Source organism: Aphanomyces invadans (genome assembly GCF_000520115.1).
Source record: "Aphanomyces invadans strain NJM9701 unplaced genomic scaffold supercont1.47, whole genome shotgun sequence".
NCBI lineage: Eukaryota > Oomycota > Saprolegniomycetes > Saprolegniales > Verrucalvaceae > Aphanomyces > Aphanomyces invadans.
The window spans coordinates 156,775-171,015 of record NW_008580192.1 but is presented as its reverse complement, the minus strand read 5'-3'; the positions used below and the strand labels follow the sequence as shown (position 1 = coordinate 171,015).

General features: G+C 57.4%; 8 protein-coding genes across 9 annotated transcripts; 4 read left to right on the top strand and 4 right to left on the bottom strand.

Annotated features, from left to right (window-relative positions):
* Positions 1 to 167: 167 nt before the first annotated feature.
* H310_13093 (hypothetical protein) lies at positions 168 to 1,923 on the top strand. Its single transcript, XM_008880462.1, has 4 exons — positions 168 to 378; positions 436 to 503; positions 565 to 987; positions 1,043 to 1,923. Exons 1-4 carry the CDS (start codon positions 192 to 194, stop codon positions 1,289 to 1,291), a joined length of 927 nt encoding a protein of 308 aa, XP_008878684.1. The 5' UTR covers positions 168 to 191; the 3' UTR covers positions 1,292 to 1,923.
* On the bottom strand, positions 1,355 to 2,438 carry H310_13092 (hypothetical protein). Its single transcript, XM_008880461.1, has 3 exons — positions 2,063 to 2,438; positions 1,923 to 2,005; positions 1,355 to 1,864 (listed from the first exon to the last, which is right to left on the bottom strand). Exons 1-3 carry the CDS (start codon positions 2,429 to 2,431, stop codon positions 1,558 to 1,560), a joined length of 759 nt encoding a protein of 252 aa, XP_008878683.1. The 5' UTR covers positions 2,432 to 2,438; the 3' UTR covers positions 1,355 to 1,557.
* Positions 2,439 to 2,532: 94 nt separating this feature from the next.
* On the top strand, positions 2,533 to 4,732 carry H310_13091 (hypothetical protein). The gene is made up of 4 exons (XM_008880460.1): positions 2,533 to 3,457; positions 3,510 to 4,106; positions 4,154 to 4,284; positions 4,352 to 4,732. Exons 1-4 carry the CDS (start codon positions 2,539 to 2,541, stop codon positions 4,691 to 4,693), a joined length of 1,989 nt encoding a protein of 662 aa, XP_008878682.1. The 5' UTR covers positions 2,533 to 2,538; the 3' UTR covers positions 4,694 to 4,732.
* Positions 4,733 to 4,754: 22 nt separating this feature from the next.
* H310_13090 (hypothetical protein) lies at positions 4,755 to 8,466 on the top strand (the record flags this gene model as incomplete). Its single annotated transcript, XM_008880459.1, has 4 exons — positions 4,755 to 5,099; positions 5,169 to 5,295; positions 5,340 to 5,560; positions 5,614 to 8,466. The coding sequence occupies 4 exons, from the start codon at positions 4,755 to 4,757 to the stop codon at positions 8,311 to 8,313; spliced, it is 3,393 nt and encodes a 1,130-aa protein (XP_008878681.1). The 3' UTR covers positions 8,314 to 8,466.
* Positions 8,280 to 9,309, bottom strand: H310_13089. 2 transcript variants are annotated; one of them, XM_008880458.1, is made up of 4 exons: positions 8,898 to 9,309; positions 8,760 to 8,838; positions 8,613 to 8,705; positions 8,280 to 8,563 (listed from the first exon to the last, which is right to left on the bottom strand). In XM_008880458.1, exons 1-4 carry the CDS (start codon positions 9,234 to 9,236, stop codon positions 8,457 to 8,459), a joined length of 618 nt encoding a protein of 205 aa, XP_008878680.1. In that variant the 5' UTR covers positions 9,237 to 9,309; the 3' UTR covers positions 8,280 to 8,456. The 2 variants fall into 2 exon arrangements, with proteins under 2 accessions (XP_008878680.1, XP_008878679.1); XM_008880457.1 differs by having other exon boundaries at positions 8,613 to 8,838.
* A 129-nt stretch (positions 9,310 to 9,438) lies between these two features.
* H310_13088 (hypothetical protein) lies at positions 9,439 to 10,413 on the top strand. Its single transcript, XM_008880456.1, has one exon. It carries the CDS (start codon positions 9,472 to 9,474, stop codon positions 10,282 to 10,284), a length of 813 nt encoding a protein of 270 aa, XP_008878678.1. The 5' UTR covers positions 9,439 to 9,471; the 3' UTR covers positions 10,285 to 10,413.
* Positions 10,210 to 11,428, bottom strand: H310_13087 (hypothetical protein). Its single transcript, XM_008880455.1, has one exon. The coding sequence runs from the start codon at positions 11,416 to 11,418 to the stop codon at positions 10,570 to 10,572; it is 849 nt and encodes a 282-aa protein (XP_008878677.1). The 5' UTR covers positions 11,419 to 11,428; the 3' UTR covers positions 10,210 to 10,569.
* Positions 11,429 to 11,731: 303 nt separating this feature from the next.
* Positions 11,732 to 14,166, bottom strand: H310_13086 (hypothetical protein). Its single transcript, XM_008880454.1, has 5 exons — positions 13,326 to 14,166; positions 13,113 to 13,260; positions 12,757 to 13,057; positions 12,372 to 12,673; positions 11,732 to 12,311 (listed from the first exon to the last, which is right to left on the bottom strand). The coding sequence occupies exons 1-5, from the start codon at positions 14,152 to 14,154 to the stop codon at positions 11,960 to 11,962; spliced, it is 1,932 nt and encodes a 643-aa protein (XP_008878676.1). The 5' UTR covers positions 14,155 to 14,166; the 3' UTR covers positions 11,732 to 11,959.
* Between the last annotated feature and the right edge of the window lie 75 nt (positions 14,167 to 14,241).

The window sequence follows — 14,241 nt, the reverse complement described above, 5'->3', positions numbered from 1 at the left end:
ACGTTGTCGACTTGGACCTCGATGTCGTGGTGGACTCGTCTCGTGATGTGGCTTGCCAGCATCGTGCGCGGCACAGGGTGGCCAGTTTCACACAACTGAAATGTCTCAACCTCCATAAATTGATACGATTTTCCCTGTGTATGTGAATGTTTCGTTTCAGTGGTGGCATCGACGAAAAGTGCAAACTCGTCATGATGCTGGTCCCAGCCACGCGGATGCGCCTTTGTTTGGGACATGCCGCAGCGGTGATCGCCCCAACGTCTTGGAAAAGCGAGCTCCTAAACTCTCTTCCGACCGTGCAATCGTGCTGCAGGCTTTTCAGCCAGAACGCCCAGGATGGCGGCCTCGTCCGGCTAAGCAAGCTGATGTCCGAACAAGGTGTGTGTGTTTCGGCACTGCATACTGTTTCCACACGAGTGCGATGTGTGATTGCAGGGATTTGTTCACGCCGCGAAGCCGACAGCTACATTCAGAATGGAGGCGTTCGCGTGAATGGCCGCTTCGTACGTTGTCAAACGATGCATGCCCGACCTCAATGTCGTCATTCGAGTGCTTCATGTACAGGTGACGGAACTCGGTACAAAAGTGCATCCGTCGTCGAGGATCGAGCTCACGCGGGACGCAAAACAGCACCTAACTGGAAAAGTCACTGTGATTTTGAACAAACCGCTCAACTGTGTGTCTTCCCAGCCAGAGGATGGCCACGAGCCCGCCATCAAGCTCCTAGTTCCTGCCAACGAGTGCAAGGAGCTCAGCCTTCGCCAGCCAACGAATCTCGAGCCTAAAGTCGCCAAGTACGGTCCTCTGTCTCTGCCGAAGATGGCTGTGTGTGGCCGGTTGGACGTCAACTCGACCGGGCTGTTGCTCTTTACACAAGACGGCGCGCTGGCCAAGCAGATCTTGGACCCGAACGGGAACGTAGAGAAGGAGTACCTCGTTCGAGTGAACTTGGTCTTGGACGAATCCAATCGAGCGACGAAAACCATGGTATGAAGGCCGTTGAACCAGCGTGTCATCTCACACGTGCATGGCGCGCGTGCAGATTCAGCGGCTGCGCGACGGCATCACGATCGACAACGTGTTGTTCCAGGCCAAGTCAGTCGAAGTCATCAACGAAAATCAAATGCGCATCGTGCTCACGGAAGGAAAGCACCGACAGATCCGTCGCATGTGCGAGCAAGTTGGACTCAAAGTCGTCGCCCTCAAACGCGTCCGAATCGGCAACATCAAGCTGCGCAGTCTCCCCATGGGCCAGTGGCGGTACCTTCAGCCGTTTGACAAGTTAATCTAGCTTTCCAGCCATCACGCGCGGCGCTTGCCAGTAGATGGTCAGGAGCGAGTCCCGACTACGCACCGAACATACCGTCGCAGCAGCCATGGGACCAACCGCAGGATGCACCCAAGGGCATCTTGCAACCATCCTTTGGTCGACCGGACGTGGAGCCAACTCGCGAGGATGCCGTCCGCCAGTGCCTTCCAAACGTGCGAACGTGTGGTCCTTTCATGCAAATACAGGCGTCGTGCACCATTCCATTTGGGCGAACTCTTTGAGATTGCTCACTCGACCAAGTCGTTGTTGAAGTAGTAGTCTTCGATGTCCCGCTGCGCCAAATCATTCAAGTCGAAGGAGGCGTTCGCGTCGATCTCGTCGTACTTGACGAACCCGACGTCCATCCCTTGCATGAAGCGCTGGCACATGACGTCCACCAAGTGCGCGCGCCGCTCGTCGATCGTCATCTCGTCTTCGTCCTCGGCGCTCTCGTCGTTGTCCTCTTCATCCGAGGAGTCGACTTCTTCTTCGAATGCGCTTTCGTCGTCTTCATCGGTGACATTGTCTTTGGCAATCCGCTTCCGTCGGAATGAGCTACAATTGGCTCCAGCGAGGACTGGACTACCAGGAGAGGTGGGAAGGGTGGACTCACCTTCCCCACAAATCTTCTTCCTGGGCCTTCCGCTCTTCCAAATCACGCTTCTGAATCGATGCAAGCAAGAACTCGGACAGTTTCTACGATGCACAAGGTGAGAAGAACTCGTCAATGACCGAAAAGTGGGCATGTCACACCGATTGATCGGCCGTCGGGCGTGAGGATTCTGCTTGCGCTGGGAGGTAGTTGCCCAAGAGGAGATGGAAGAGCCCAGGGTTTCGTAGCTCCATGTTTTCATCCGAAAAGTAGTCGGACTTGTGGAGGAGCTCTTGCAACTTCTGGTAACGCCGATTCTTTGTCAGTCTTGCGTTGGGCGGGATTTGGCGACGTGGACGGGGAAGTTCTCGCGGGAATGTCACTGCAAGGTTGCCGGGTGTTTCAATGGTCTTCATGTAGGCGTCGAGGGGGTCGTCGTCGTCATCATCCACGATTCGCATGCTGTGTGTTTCGACCTCCAGGAGCACAGCATCCTCGTCATGATCGTCGATGCGACTTTGAAACTCCATGTTGCGCTCTTTCGCTTTTGCCCTGAGCAATTTTATCCGGGACAGTATCCGGATACGCATCATTTTGGAGGGAAACAACTTGCGCCAGAATTCAAAACGAGGGCAACATGGCCGCCGACACAGCCATGATGATGCCTGCCGCCGTGAAGAAGGCACTGACGTCGTTCGGCCAGCAACTGCGATGTCCTATATGCTTGGAGTCTGTGACGGTGCCCTACTCGTTGCCGTGCAACCACATCTTCTGTGAACCGTGCATTGGAGTCGCTTTGACCTACGCGCCAAAATGTCCGGTTTGTAAAGCGCCAGCGAAGAAGCGCCATTTACGACTCGATGAGTCGATCCAACGTATCCAGAATGCGTTACAAGGGTTGCTCGCGGGAGTTGCTGTGAAAGGAGACGACGACGATGACACTGTCGCGACGAGGAGACAGTCAGATTCGTGCGCGGCCAAGTCGCACGAAAGGTCAGCTCCGTCTCTCCACCAATTTCAAAACCATGCAACACAACCGTCTCGCGCGGAAACCACAAGCATTCGACCTCCGATTCCACCCATTGTCACACCGTTGCGACTTCAGCCCACTCCCATCAAGGGCGACCTTCCTCGCTACAAAGGTCGCATCCTCCAACGTCGCCTCTCTCAAAAAGAAAACGAACCCACAAACATGAGCGAGGTTCCGCCCCAAGCAGACAATCCTGCGTGTCCCAGCGATGATCCAGTGACTCCGACTAAAGCACTGCAGCCGGTCAGATCTCCCAGCTCGAAAGCCGACTTGCACTCGCGGACCTACTCGGACTCGATCGTGCCATGCACACAAGAGAGCTGTTCGACTCTCTTGGACTTGACATCGTCGATCGATGCAACGACTCGTCTGTCGACGGACGAATCGAAGAACGCCGCGCGCCCGACCTCAAATCCTTCTCAACCAGCTCCATTCAAGCCAGGGGACGTCGTGCAGGTGATGGCGCGCACATGGCCTGGCATCAACAAGTTAGGAGGCACGGCGTGGATCTCGACTTTTAATCCAGGTAGTGCCGTCCTCCTTCCCCCAAACGACGTCGTCGTCATCCAACGCTGCAGAGGACTACACGTACAACGTCCGGTATGTTCTCGGCGGCCGAGAAAACCGTGTGCATTCGAAGTACATTTCGATCTTTCAGGACTTGGCGGATGAAGCGATGCCCGTGCGAGGCACCAAGCGAAGGGTGTCGTCACCGCATGCACCGACCTCACCTTTCTCGTCACCGGGTTGTGATGACGAAGACGAGAGAGTCCACTTTGACCACCCCCACAACGCCCCGTCGCGGAAGAAAACGAAAAAACGTACCGACGACAGACGCGCGCCAGACCTGGTTCGGCGGACATTGGATGAACCCATGGTGCTCCTGTGCTCTGGGTTGTCCCACGAAGACAAGCTTGCCGTGGAGGAGTGTGCATCGCACGTGCTGCATGCGACCATCGCGCACGAATGGGTCCCGCAGGTCACCCATATCATCGTGCAATGCCAGCATCTTTCTGCATCGAAACTCAAGCTCATGATGCCACCAAGTCCGTCCGTCCCTGCGGCGACGACCGCCGTGTCGAAACCCATCAAGCGATGGGCCAAGATTCGATCGCTCAAGTTTTTGAAGGCGCTGGTAAGCGGCCGATGGATCGTTGGGCCAGCGTGGATCAAAGGTACAACGTGGCAAGCTGCCTCAATTGGATGCGTCATGCTTCTGCAGATTGCTTGCAGCAACGGAAACACGTCGACGAAGAAGTGTACGAAGTGCATGGCCTCGTGAAGTCGCATCATGTGCTCGACGTGGCGAAGAAAGCACGACTGTTGAGGGAATCCTTCATGGCTGTGCGAGGGGTGAGCTCGACCTGACTTGCACTTGCTGCAACTATTGCCTTTCTTCTCACCGACGACTCGTGCGTAGGGAGAGAGCGCGTCGTCTATCGGCACGGGGCTTTTTTCTCGTTTCATCTGCTACGTACACGGTCAATTCGCATCCCCGCTGCCTCCAAAGGCTGAAATTTGTGCGCTCATTCGCCTTGGCAGCGGCAAAGTGTCCACATCGTGGACCGAGGTGGAGGCAATGGCAGCAAAGGACCCGTCGCTCCCGATCGTCGTCGTCATGGAGCACGCCACGGATGCCGCGTCGTTCGTTCATCCAGCCACGTCTTCAGTCACAGCATCGTCCTCCATCGCTTGCGTCGGCTACGACTGGGTCCTGGACTGCATTAGCGAATGCCGCATCCGTCCCGCTGTGCCGCGATAAATTTGAAGTTGGATTTATAAAACATTTTATTATTATTCTGTGTCGAAAAATCCCCCGTTGGATGGAGAAGTCGTGGGGAGAGGTCGCGAGGGTGCTGGGAGCGTCGCCGCGGCGCGGAGACCGTCGGCAGGACGATGCTCGCATGGAAGCGTACTTGGCGCTCAATGAGCTCGTGGAAGAGCCTGACACAACTTCTCGAATGGATGCTATCACGCGCGTGTTGCCACGCCTCGTGCGTGGGTTTCACATGGACCTCGTCGATCCGTCCGCGGACGTCGTGCCCATGTGTCTTCGTGCGCTATCTTACTTCATGTACCACGAACACATTTCGTCGCTCTTCTCCTTGGAGATGGTGCAGTCGACGATCGATGCAATCATCCACGTCGTGCACAACACCACAGATCAGGTATTCCATCGTGTACCCCATGCTCAATATCCTTCCAAATTCGACAAATGATGGGAGGTTGCGCAGTAGACTGTGTACTTGCTATGCGTGTGGTGCTTAACCAAGCAAAACTTTGACGAGCACACGCATCAGCTCGTCCCGCGCATCGTCGACGTGTTTTGCCTGGCGTGCATGAACGAGTTGCAATCGCAAAAGAGTACGTCCGCTGCACACCGAATGGTCGGACTCATGACAACGTAGTTCACTTGCATGGACTCTTCGGCCTCCACACGATCCTCGTCAAGCATGCCACGGCACTTGTGTCGCGAAATATGGTCACGAAATGGTGTCATGTCGCGGCCAAGGCACTCTGCAGCAGCGACAAAGACACTCGCGACGCGTCGAGAAGAATATTCGACGAATTGTCCATGCTACAGCTCAACGACGGGGCCGCCGATGACGTTGTGGCACGGTGCATAGAGGTACACCAGAGTGCCGGCTTTGCTCTTGTTGAATCGTGGCTGTGATCGTGCAGACGTTCGCGGTGCCTGCGATGCACCAACACATGGTCAGCGATCGGCCGCTGGAAGCCATTCACGTGTGGGGTTTTGTGGTCGTTCTCCTCCGCGCAAAGCTAGCGCACGACGACGACCTGCTCAACGCGACGTTTAAAGTTCCCGAAGTGACTCTGCGTCATCCAGACAGTCGGGTGCGCGTCGCGAGTTTGCAGCACTGGCGCTCGGTCGTTGGCATCTTCCGCACGTCGCCACAAGCTCCGAGCAGCACACCGAACGGTCTCGCCGCCGACACCGTGGCGCTGTGGCTTCTTCGCAACGCCATCGTCGACGTCGTGATGCGGCCCCTGGTCGTGTGTTTCCGGGACGAAGCGCTTGCAACGGTCCTCTCGGCGGCGTGCGACACGTGGCACAACTTGATTGCCGTCGCGGTCGCTGATTTCAATGCGTACTGCCGCGCGGTCGCGCCGCTCACGATCGAGACGTGCAAAATCGTGATGCGAAACTCGTGGAAGCTGTGGTGGGAAGACATGGTCACGCAGGTGCTAGTTGTCCTTGCCCGCAGGATACACCAGACGGGTGACGCCATCTACGTTGTGCTTCGGGATCGCACGCATGGGCTCGTTCGCCGCATGTGGCACGTCGACCAGCACGATGCCGCCGACGCATCCGAAACGTGCGACGACAACGAGCGAGACGATGCGAGCGCCATGGGCAAGAGCATCGAGTCGCTGAGTCTGACCAACTCGCCGCTTCCTCGTGCGATGGTGACGGCCGTCGAAACGCTGGTGTACCAGGAGCAATCGATCGCGATGCTCGTGATGTTCCAAAGCACGGTGCACTGCATCTCGACGCTTCGAAGCATCGATCCAAGCGATGCCAACAGGAGCGTGGTGCTAGCGCTGTGGCACGGCATGGTCCGTCGGCTCGAGACCGCGCTGATGGTGCACGGGCCCATCGTGGGCGAAGCGGCCGAAGTTCGGAAGCTCTTCCGTCGGCTCTTGACCAAGTGTTGTGCATTCATGTTCGGGTGTACGCAATTCCAAGCCAAGTCAGCGGCGTCGCTGCGGGACCCCGAGACTGCCGCGTTGGTCGGGGCGGACGTGGCCTTGCGCCACCGCATGGACCTCCTCGAGCTTGTGGTGGAGAAGCTGGACGTCCGCTGCTTTCAGTACGTCCTCACCGAATCGAGCGGACAACTGCAGCAAGCGCTGGAGCACAAAGCAGCGGCTGTCTTGGAGGAGCTTCGTCGGGCGGCGCATGCAGACGAGGCCAACGGGGGACCGACAAAGGTCGAACAAGGCGACGACGCACTCCAGTGGCTCCGAAACGAATTCGTTTCAGATGGCCGGGTGACCAGTGTGCTGGAGCTCGTGGGGTACACGATGATCTTGGACCTGCTCATGAGCATGCCCCGAGGACGACAGCCATCGCATGCATCCACGGGGTGCATCGTTGCGGTCAACATGCCAGCCTTGGCCATGGCGATGGCGACCATTTTCGACAAATTCTGTGCGTTTGAGATCGTGCCGCCTGCGTCAAGACACGTTTTCACGACCGCGAGCCACGTATTGCAGTCGATGGCGCAGGCACTCGAGAGGCATCCCTACATGGACGACACACTCGGTCGAATGGCGCCAAGCATTGCGTCGTTTGCGAGCGAATTCCGGTCGAAATGGACGGCGTACATGCGTCGTTGCGACGCGCCGATCAAGGCAGACACAGCGGACAGCATGTCGTCCATGGGGAGCTTGCCATCGCCGTGCTTGCTACAAAAACGAGCGAGTGTGGCCAGCGATGGCCACCGAAAACGCCACGTGTCATCCGTTGGCGACCATGAAGGTCGACTGCCCAGCACGACGCCACCGGTGGAGCCACGTCGAAGAAGTGACGCGATTCGACCGGACCTGGTAGAGTGCAAGGAGCCGTTCGCGCTCATCAAGCACCATTTCCCTCCATCGTTTCGCCAACTCGCTGGCTTTTTCAACATCCACACGATCGGCGACTTGTGCGCCAAGACCGAGGCCGACGTCGCGGCCATGTCCCTCCACGACCCCGTCAACACGGTGCACAAAGCGCTCGATGAATTCGTCGGCCGGCGCGAGAGACTCAACACCCTCGCCAACAAAAGCCCCATGAAACGAAAGCTGCCCGTGGCGCCTTTTCGCGCGGCGGCGCCACAAGGCGTCGACCGGCCATCCAGGAGCCCCAAGCGACGACTCAAAAGTACAATCCGCAGTTTAGCGGAAGACGTGATGCTGTCGGACGACGGTCAAACTGCTAGTGCAAAAGTCGCCGACGTCGTCACGTTTTCCGTGCTCGGACCCGACGGAAGCGTTCGAGTCATCCGACCGGGAGAGGACTCGCAGTCGATGGAACTCGATGCGACAAAGGGCTCCCCACCGGAGCGATCTCCGGACGTTCCGCAACCCTGCGACGTCATGGGCTCGGACTCCAAGTTGATCGCGCTCGCGGCCAAGGTCGTGTCCCACCTCGAGCGATGCGATGCATATGTTGAGAAAATCAAGGCACAAATTCTCCTCGGCCGCCGCACGTCGCACCAACCGACCGCTTGCTGGACCATCGACGCGCGCACAACGATCGGCGCGGCGCTGGTGGAGGCCAATGGCATCATGGCGAAAATGGCACGAGATATCGGGACGTTGATGGAGCCGTCGGCGCAGTCCTCTTCGTCGTTCGAGATGAGCGGGGCGAGTTAGACCGAGCACGGTGGCCGTTGAGATGGACGCCAAAGACAAGGTGCGCACCATGGAAGGTGTGCCAAAGGAGGTTGTAGTTAACAGTACATGTGGGATCGACCACCGCGTGAAACTATAGATAAAAGAGCGCTGGCTGCCTCGGTTTAGGCCTTTTGCTCGTGCAGCTTTTCCCATTCGTCGGCACCGTAGATGGCGCCGGCAGAGAGACCAGCCGCGCCAATCGCGTTGACAACACCACGCACTTTGCCACCTACGCGAGCGGTTAGCGCGGTGGGGGCCACTTCAGCTAGTCGACATACGGAGGAGGAGCGTTGGGAGACCGACGATGAAGGCGGCCCCGCCGACGACGACAGCAGGGTACGCCTTGCGGAATGTGTTGAACTTGTTCGCGTCTGTGAACACAAGCGTCAGGATCCATGGTCAGCATGACAGGAGTCTCGACGAACTGTCTTGGACGACCGCCATGGCTTCCTTGACGGGTACGAGGTTCTTTTCCAAGGACGTTTCCGCGTCCTTGACCGTGGTCTATAAACGATCACACGATGAGACTCCGCCATCAAATCCTCCGTGGGAAGATTGGCTACCTCGACAGACACAAGCGTGTTGCTGGCCGCCACTCGAACGTCTGCAATCGACTTGCGCAAGGGAGTTCCTGTCGCCGGTGAGTTGGCATTGCGGATCATTTGCACCACTTCCGTCAAGGGCTGCTTGACCGTAGTCCACACTGCGGTGCCCGCTTTGAAGATGTTGTGGCGGGCGGCCGCGGTCAAGTTGCTCGCGGAGTCCAATTGTTCATGGACAACCGACTTGATCGAGTCTGCGGAGAACGAAACATGCTCCGTCGGGGCAGGCTTGGTAGCTTCTTCAGCGACGTTGTTGCCGGCAGGGCGTTGCATTGTATCGATGTCGTTCGGGGATGCCATCGCCTCTTGGCCTCGGGGAAGCGCTGGTTGCCTCAAAATGACCACACGACTCGTCGACGACGACAGAGGCACGCGAAGAATCCGGATACCGAGGGCACCAATTCGCCGGATAATCAATTCCACGACGTGGGGTATCCGAATGCTCCGATGGAAGAGTTGCCGTTTATCCGGATGGCCTCCAGGGGTTGTTCAAATTGACAACCAGCGACCCGCGCGCCACGGAAAAGATCCGCCGATGTTGCCGACAGCCGCAAGCACCACGGCGTCGTGTATCACGGAGGACGAAAGGGTGTTTGTACCGCAGTCTGTCTATGGAGGCTATGACCCCAACCGGTACAGCGCGCATGTGGCTATTCCCCGACGACGCCGACGTCCCAACCCATCGTCGTGTACCGCGTTCCTCACGCTGACGCCTCGAACAACGCTCCAACTGGTGTGGTTTCAAGTCCTCCATGCCGCGTTTGTTACCGTGGCGTTCGTCGCCGCATGGTTCATCGCAGCTGTGTGTATGTTGCTGGCTACCCTGTCGACGGTGTGCACTCCATCGATGCCGCCCTGGTTGTGCTGGACCATCGTCCTCGTGGCCAACATCGATATTCACCTATACAACTCAATTTCTCGACAAGGCGAGCACATCTTTGTGACGTTGTCCACAGCCCGGGACTTTGGAGCTATGGTCTTGTACTTTGCCTTTGTGAAGCCATTTGTAGCCGTCGTGACCACTGGAGCTCCGCTCTATGCCTTGGTCATGTCCATTCGCTGGACAGTCGCATTGGCAATCACGTCCTTTACGTCGTCAAGCGCCACGGTGGCCCAATTCGCTCCATCGACGTGCTGGCCATTTCTCTACGTTGTCATCCAAGTAGGCTGTGTGTACCTGACGATGTGTTTATGCCAAGCCTTGGCCAAGGGGACGTGCCATGCCACCAGGTATATCTGCTGCGACCATCTCGCCATCTACGGGTACGTGTATGGGATGCCGATACCCATGGCGTGCCGAACGCCGTCCCACATGATGGGAGTGTTTGGGGCTGGCCGCATTGTGTAGCTTCATCCCACGACGTCCAAGTTCAGGCGCTCTCGTCACAAAGACCTTTAAACTCGACGAGCTCATAGTAGCATAGCGTGTGATTTGAATCAAACAACATGCCAGCGAGGCCGGCTTCGCCAAGGACAAACGATGGCTGCGACGTAGGTGTGTGGCACGACGGGTATTTTCGTGCGGCCAGAAGTGACGCAAAGCTTCACGATGTGGGATGGACGCATAATATTAGGTGGGACCGCGCGAGCGGCAGCTGCAACCACACGCGGGCGGACTTGATGGGGCTAGTAACTAACACGCGCGCGACGAGTGAAGACTAAAATGGTGGAGGCTCATGCTGGTGGGTCGAACGAGTTCGATCGGGTCAGCGCCGTAGTCGTCGTACGTTAAGTCGCAGATCGGCATGACGCTGTCGGTGCGAGTATCTCGGACCAAAGATGGCGCTTTTCCTGTAATGGCCGCTCGAAGGTGCCGTAACCAGCTATTCATTTCGTACTCGGTCGCTGCAGACAAAACGATTCGGCGCTGGGGGGTATTCAGGGCGAACCGCCAGATCGTTGCTTGCTTGCCATTCGGCACAGAGTCTTTCGGCATAACTTCGACGCTTTTTTCAGTGCACCCGGCGAGGGACAGGAGGCCCAAGAGCTTTTCGCCGCTGGGGTTGTAGTACTTGAGATACTGCGTGCATAAAACAAAATGACTCGACGTCCATCGCTCCATCCAGCCGATCTTGCCGCGGCGTCGTCGATGGAGCACCCCCGTCGTAATGACCCCTCTCTGCATCCGCGTGATTTCGTACGACATGGTTTGGCGCTCGGGCTCTTCAAGCATTGGTATCACTGCGGAGAAGGACGTTCGTGGCGCGCTTCGCTCGTACAAACTCTGCGTCCCATCATCGACACTTCGAAGGACCTGCATGGTGCTTCTCGCCTTGATCTGCGGCGTCGTGTATCGCTCTTCGTATCCATACGAGGACGACGACATGCTGTCAGACCGAAACGACATGCTTGGAGAGAGCTTCGTGTGGTCGTTCGAGAGAAGGTACATCTGCCTGTCGATTTCCTCAGGAGTACGCATGGTATGGAGGTCTTCGTCCACGGCCGCGGGCGGCGGCAGTCTCGACGCCACCGACGGGAGCATTGGCGGCGAGATTACACACTGAAGCGCTGAAACATTACGTCGAATTTTATTTTCGCCCGATCACTTCAACATTGTATACAGTTTAAATTGAACGGCCCATTAATTTCGGTGTCGGCACACACAGGTGGAATATTTCGCGAGGTGGGACAAATTGTTTCTCCCACTCGGGTGATTTGAAAACCATACCGTTTTCACGAACATCAGGCGAAATTCGAGGATATTGGTGCTTTTTTCACCAATTTCGTCGATGAGAGGGGGAAAAACCAATCTTGTCCAAACCTCGAAACTGCCCCTATCGCGTCGACATGAGAATGCCGTCGCAACATGCATGAGTTGCGTGGCATCAGCGCGACGCGGGGCGACACCTCCGACGTCCTTGTTATTTCTGCATGGCGAAGGACGAGGAGCAGGCACAAATGGACAGGAGTCTGCGAACTCGGTCGATCGCTGAGCTCATACGACGACGTCGCTACATTGTCCAGCAATGCAGCCTCGTACCTCCATGTATTGTTATCGTATTCTACGTCGTCAGCACTCTCATCTACTTGTCAGATTTCTCTGTGTCGTTGCTGTCGGCATCTGACGGCGGTGGCTTTTGGATCGTGACATCGACGCGGTGCCACGCATTGTTGAGTACACCGCGCATGTTCCAGATCGGCCCGATCGAGTCGGGCTGGACGTTGTACGACGAGTCGACTGCCTTGCACACAAGGTTCACGTGGGTCGTGGCATCGTCGATGTCGACGTCCAGCGTCCAGGGAGTCCATGCCCATGCGCGATTGTACTTCTGGCGCATCCCCATCGGATCGAGCGTCGCTTCTCGCCACGTCTGGCCACCGTCGAGCGACACATCCACGCGGATGATGTTGCGTCCGCCGCCGCTCCACGCATACCTAGTTGCACACGCACCCATGAGTTAACTACTAGTCTGTGGCATCATGTGGGTAGCTGACCCCTTGATCGTCATGACGTCCACCTCCTCCGAGCCCTCTGGAGGCCACACCCCCGACGGCTTGGGCTCCGTGATGGCCGATTGCACAGGCAGCTCTTGAATGCTCGGACCGGCGAACGCGCCAAAGTCTGGCGTCGAGTAATCCACCATGGGCGAGAACCCCCGGTAGTCCTTTTGCTGCCAGAAACCCTGGTACTCTTCGTGGGCGAGTACGACGCGGCCAAGGAACTTGACGTTGCGCGCTCCGACTGTGCCGGGCACAATCGCACGAAGCGGGAAGCCGTGGTCGCGCGGGATAGGTTCCTACAAGCACAGGCACGCGTTGAATCGAAGCCGTCGAGCTGGCTCGTTTTAAAACAACTCTCGCTTTGGTAAAGACCACGTACGCCATTCATGCTGTACGCCAGCAGCACATCCTTGCGCGGGTCCAAGGCGGTCGATATCGGGATGGACGCGCCATAGCACTGGCCCGTCGGGTCTTTATCCAGCCCTTCCAAATGACAATGCTCGATGGTCGTCGGGCAGTCCGCCGTGGAGCGACCGTTGGGGTCGAGAGGGAGGTTGGAGCAGGTAGGGCACGCGGTCGGGAAGGCGCGGCAGTGCTGGGCTTCCGACACCCCGACATACGCCAGCACATCCGAGAGCAACACGCCAGTCCACGTCGCGGTCGAGACGGCTGTGGTGTCCCTATGCCATCCATGAAAACCATCCAGCACACGGTCCGGGAAGACATTTGTCGTACCAGCTCAGCCCTTTCACAGGCTTGATGGCGGACATTTCGGCGCGACGGTTCCCCGCGCATTGAATCGTCGTCACGATGGTGTGCTGCTTGAAGTTGTTCTTGAGCTCGTCCAGCGTGAACGACACCGTGTTGGGTTGGTCGGGGTTGCCTACAGGTACAACCATACCGGTCAGGCATCGCGCGGGTCGACGATGGAGCGCCGATTCCAGTTACCCGATCGAATCCCGAGGCCGGAGATGTCCAACTTGAACGTAGACGGATCGATGTCGGGCACGGGAAGATGGTTGCGCACAAAAAAGAGATCGTTGGGCGTGATGAACGACTCTGTGAGGAGCTCTGCGGGAGGTTCGGCGTTGAAAGGTTGACTCGCGTTAATCTTGAACAGTGGGTTGCGCTCGGGGTCGTTTGCATACGGCCCGTCGCCAAACTTCTTCAGTTGCTCTTCCTCGAGAGCTTTGACATCGTCCTGGTCCAAGTTTCCGACCCGCAGACCTTCGAGAATCGCGTGCACGTCGGTGTGGTTGTGAGCAGCGTAAATTTGCCAGAACGGCTCGATGGACTTCCCCGCGGCAAGGAGGATTTTCGTTCCGCCGGGATGCTTGCCGATGAACTTGGACACATCATACACGCCGTTCTTGTACACGACCCACACCCCGCCGTCGCGGATGCTCGCATGCGACGCCACTTCGGCGAGTTTGTACGTAGGCAGTTCTGGTTTGAATGCACCGGGCACGATAGTTTCGAGTTCGTCCATGCCTTCCTTCAGTGGTAGGTCCGCTGCAGCATGCATTCCTTCCATATGGGCTGCGGATAACGAAACCAAAGCCGCACCGAGTCCAAGCGCGGCCATTGCCACAGTCACACGACGGGATGACGTGCGCCAGTCGTGCTTGTCCAGACAGGATGCAACAGCGGCTTTTTGACTGTGAAGATGACGGCATGCCATTGTTGGCAGCGAAGTGCGCGCGACCTTTGTGGCGTGGCCATCCGGCAACGCGCGGCAGGCAGCCGCCGCTAGACGCACGTTCTTGATGCGCCACATGAATTCACGAAATGGGTGCGCAGACGGTGGGAGGGATAAAAAAATATTTTCGTGTTTTTTACATGTTGAACGCATGTAATACAATAA

Bases quoted from the DNA above. Each gene is read 5' to 3' on its own strand.
- H310_13091 (XM_008880460.1), top strand. From the start codon at position 2,539: ATGGCCGCCGACACAGCCATGATGATGCCTGCCGCCGTGAAGAAGGCA. The intron at 3,458-3,509 runs GTAGTGCCGTCC...CCAACGCTGCAG, and splicing joins GATCTCGACTTTTAATCCAG to AGGACTACACGTACAACGTC. The intron at 4,285-4,351 runs GTGAGCTCGACC...ACTCGTGCGTAG, and splicing joins CCTTCATGGCTGTGCGAGGG to GGAGAGAGCGCGTCGTCTAT.
- H310_13087 (XM_008880455.1), bottom strand. From the start codon at position 11,418: ATGCTCCCGTCGGTGGCGTCGAGACTGCCGCCGCCCGCGGCCGTGGAC.
- H310_13093 (XM_008880462.1), top strand. From the start codon at position 192: ATGATGCTGGTCCCAGCCACGCGGATGCGCCTTTGTTTGGGACATGCC. The intron at 379-435 runs GTGTGTGTGTTT...GTGTGATTGCAG, and splicing joins CAAGCTGATGTCCGAACAAG to GGATTTGTTCACGCCGCGAA. The intron at 504-564 runs GTACGTTGTCAA...CTTCATGTACAG, and splicing joins TTCGCGTGAATGGCCGCTTC to GTGACGGAACTCGGTACAAA.
- H310_13088 (XM_008880456.1), top strand. From the start codon at position 9,472: ATGTTGCCGACAGCCGCAAGCACCACGGCGTCGTGTATCACGGAGGAC.
- H310_13089 (XM_008880458.1), bottom strand. From the start codon at position 9,236: ATGGCATCCCCGAACGACATCGATACAATGCAACGCCCTGCCGGCAAC. The intron at 8,839-8,897 runs GTAGCCAATCTT...GATCGTTTATAG, and splicing joins ACACGCTTGTGTCTGTCGAG to ACCACGGTCAAGGACGCGGA. The intron at 8,706-8,759 runs GTTCGTCGAGAC...TTGTGTTCACAG, and splicing joins CATGGCGGTCGTCCAAGACA to ACGCGAACAAGTTCAACACA.
- H310_13092 (XM_008880461.1), bottom strand. From the start codon at position 2,431: ATGGAGTTTCAAAGTCGCATCGACGATCATGACGAGGATGCTGTGCTC. The intron at 2,006-2,062 runs GTGTGACATGCC...TGTGCATCGTAG, and splicing joins GCCCGACGGCCGATCAATCG to AAACTGTCCGAGTTCTTGCT. The intron at 1,865-1,922 runs GTGAGTCCACCC...AGCCAATTGTAG, and splicing joins GAAGAAGATTTGTGGGGAAG to CTCATTCCGACGGAAGCGGA.
- H310_13086 (XM_008880454.1), bottom strand. From the start codon at position 14,154: ATGTGGCGCATCAAGAACGTGCGTCTAGCGGCGGCTGCCTGCCGCGCG. The intron at 13,261-13,325 runs GTAACTGGAATC...TTGTACCTGTAG, and splicing joins CGGCCTCGGGATTCGATCGG to GCAACCCCGACCAACCCAAC. The intron at 12,674-12,756 runs GTACGTGGTCTT...CTGTGCTTGTAG, and splicing joins TGGCGTACAGCATGAATGGC to GAACCTATCCCGCGCGACCA.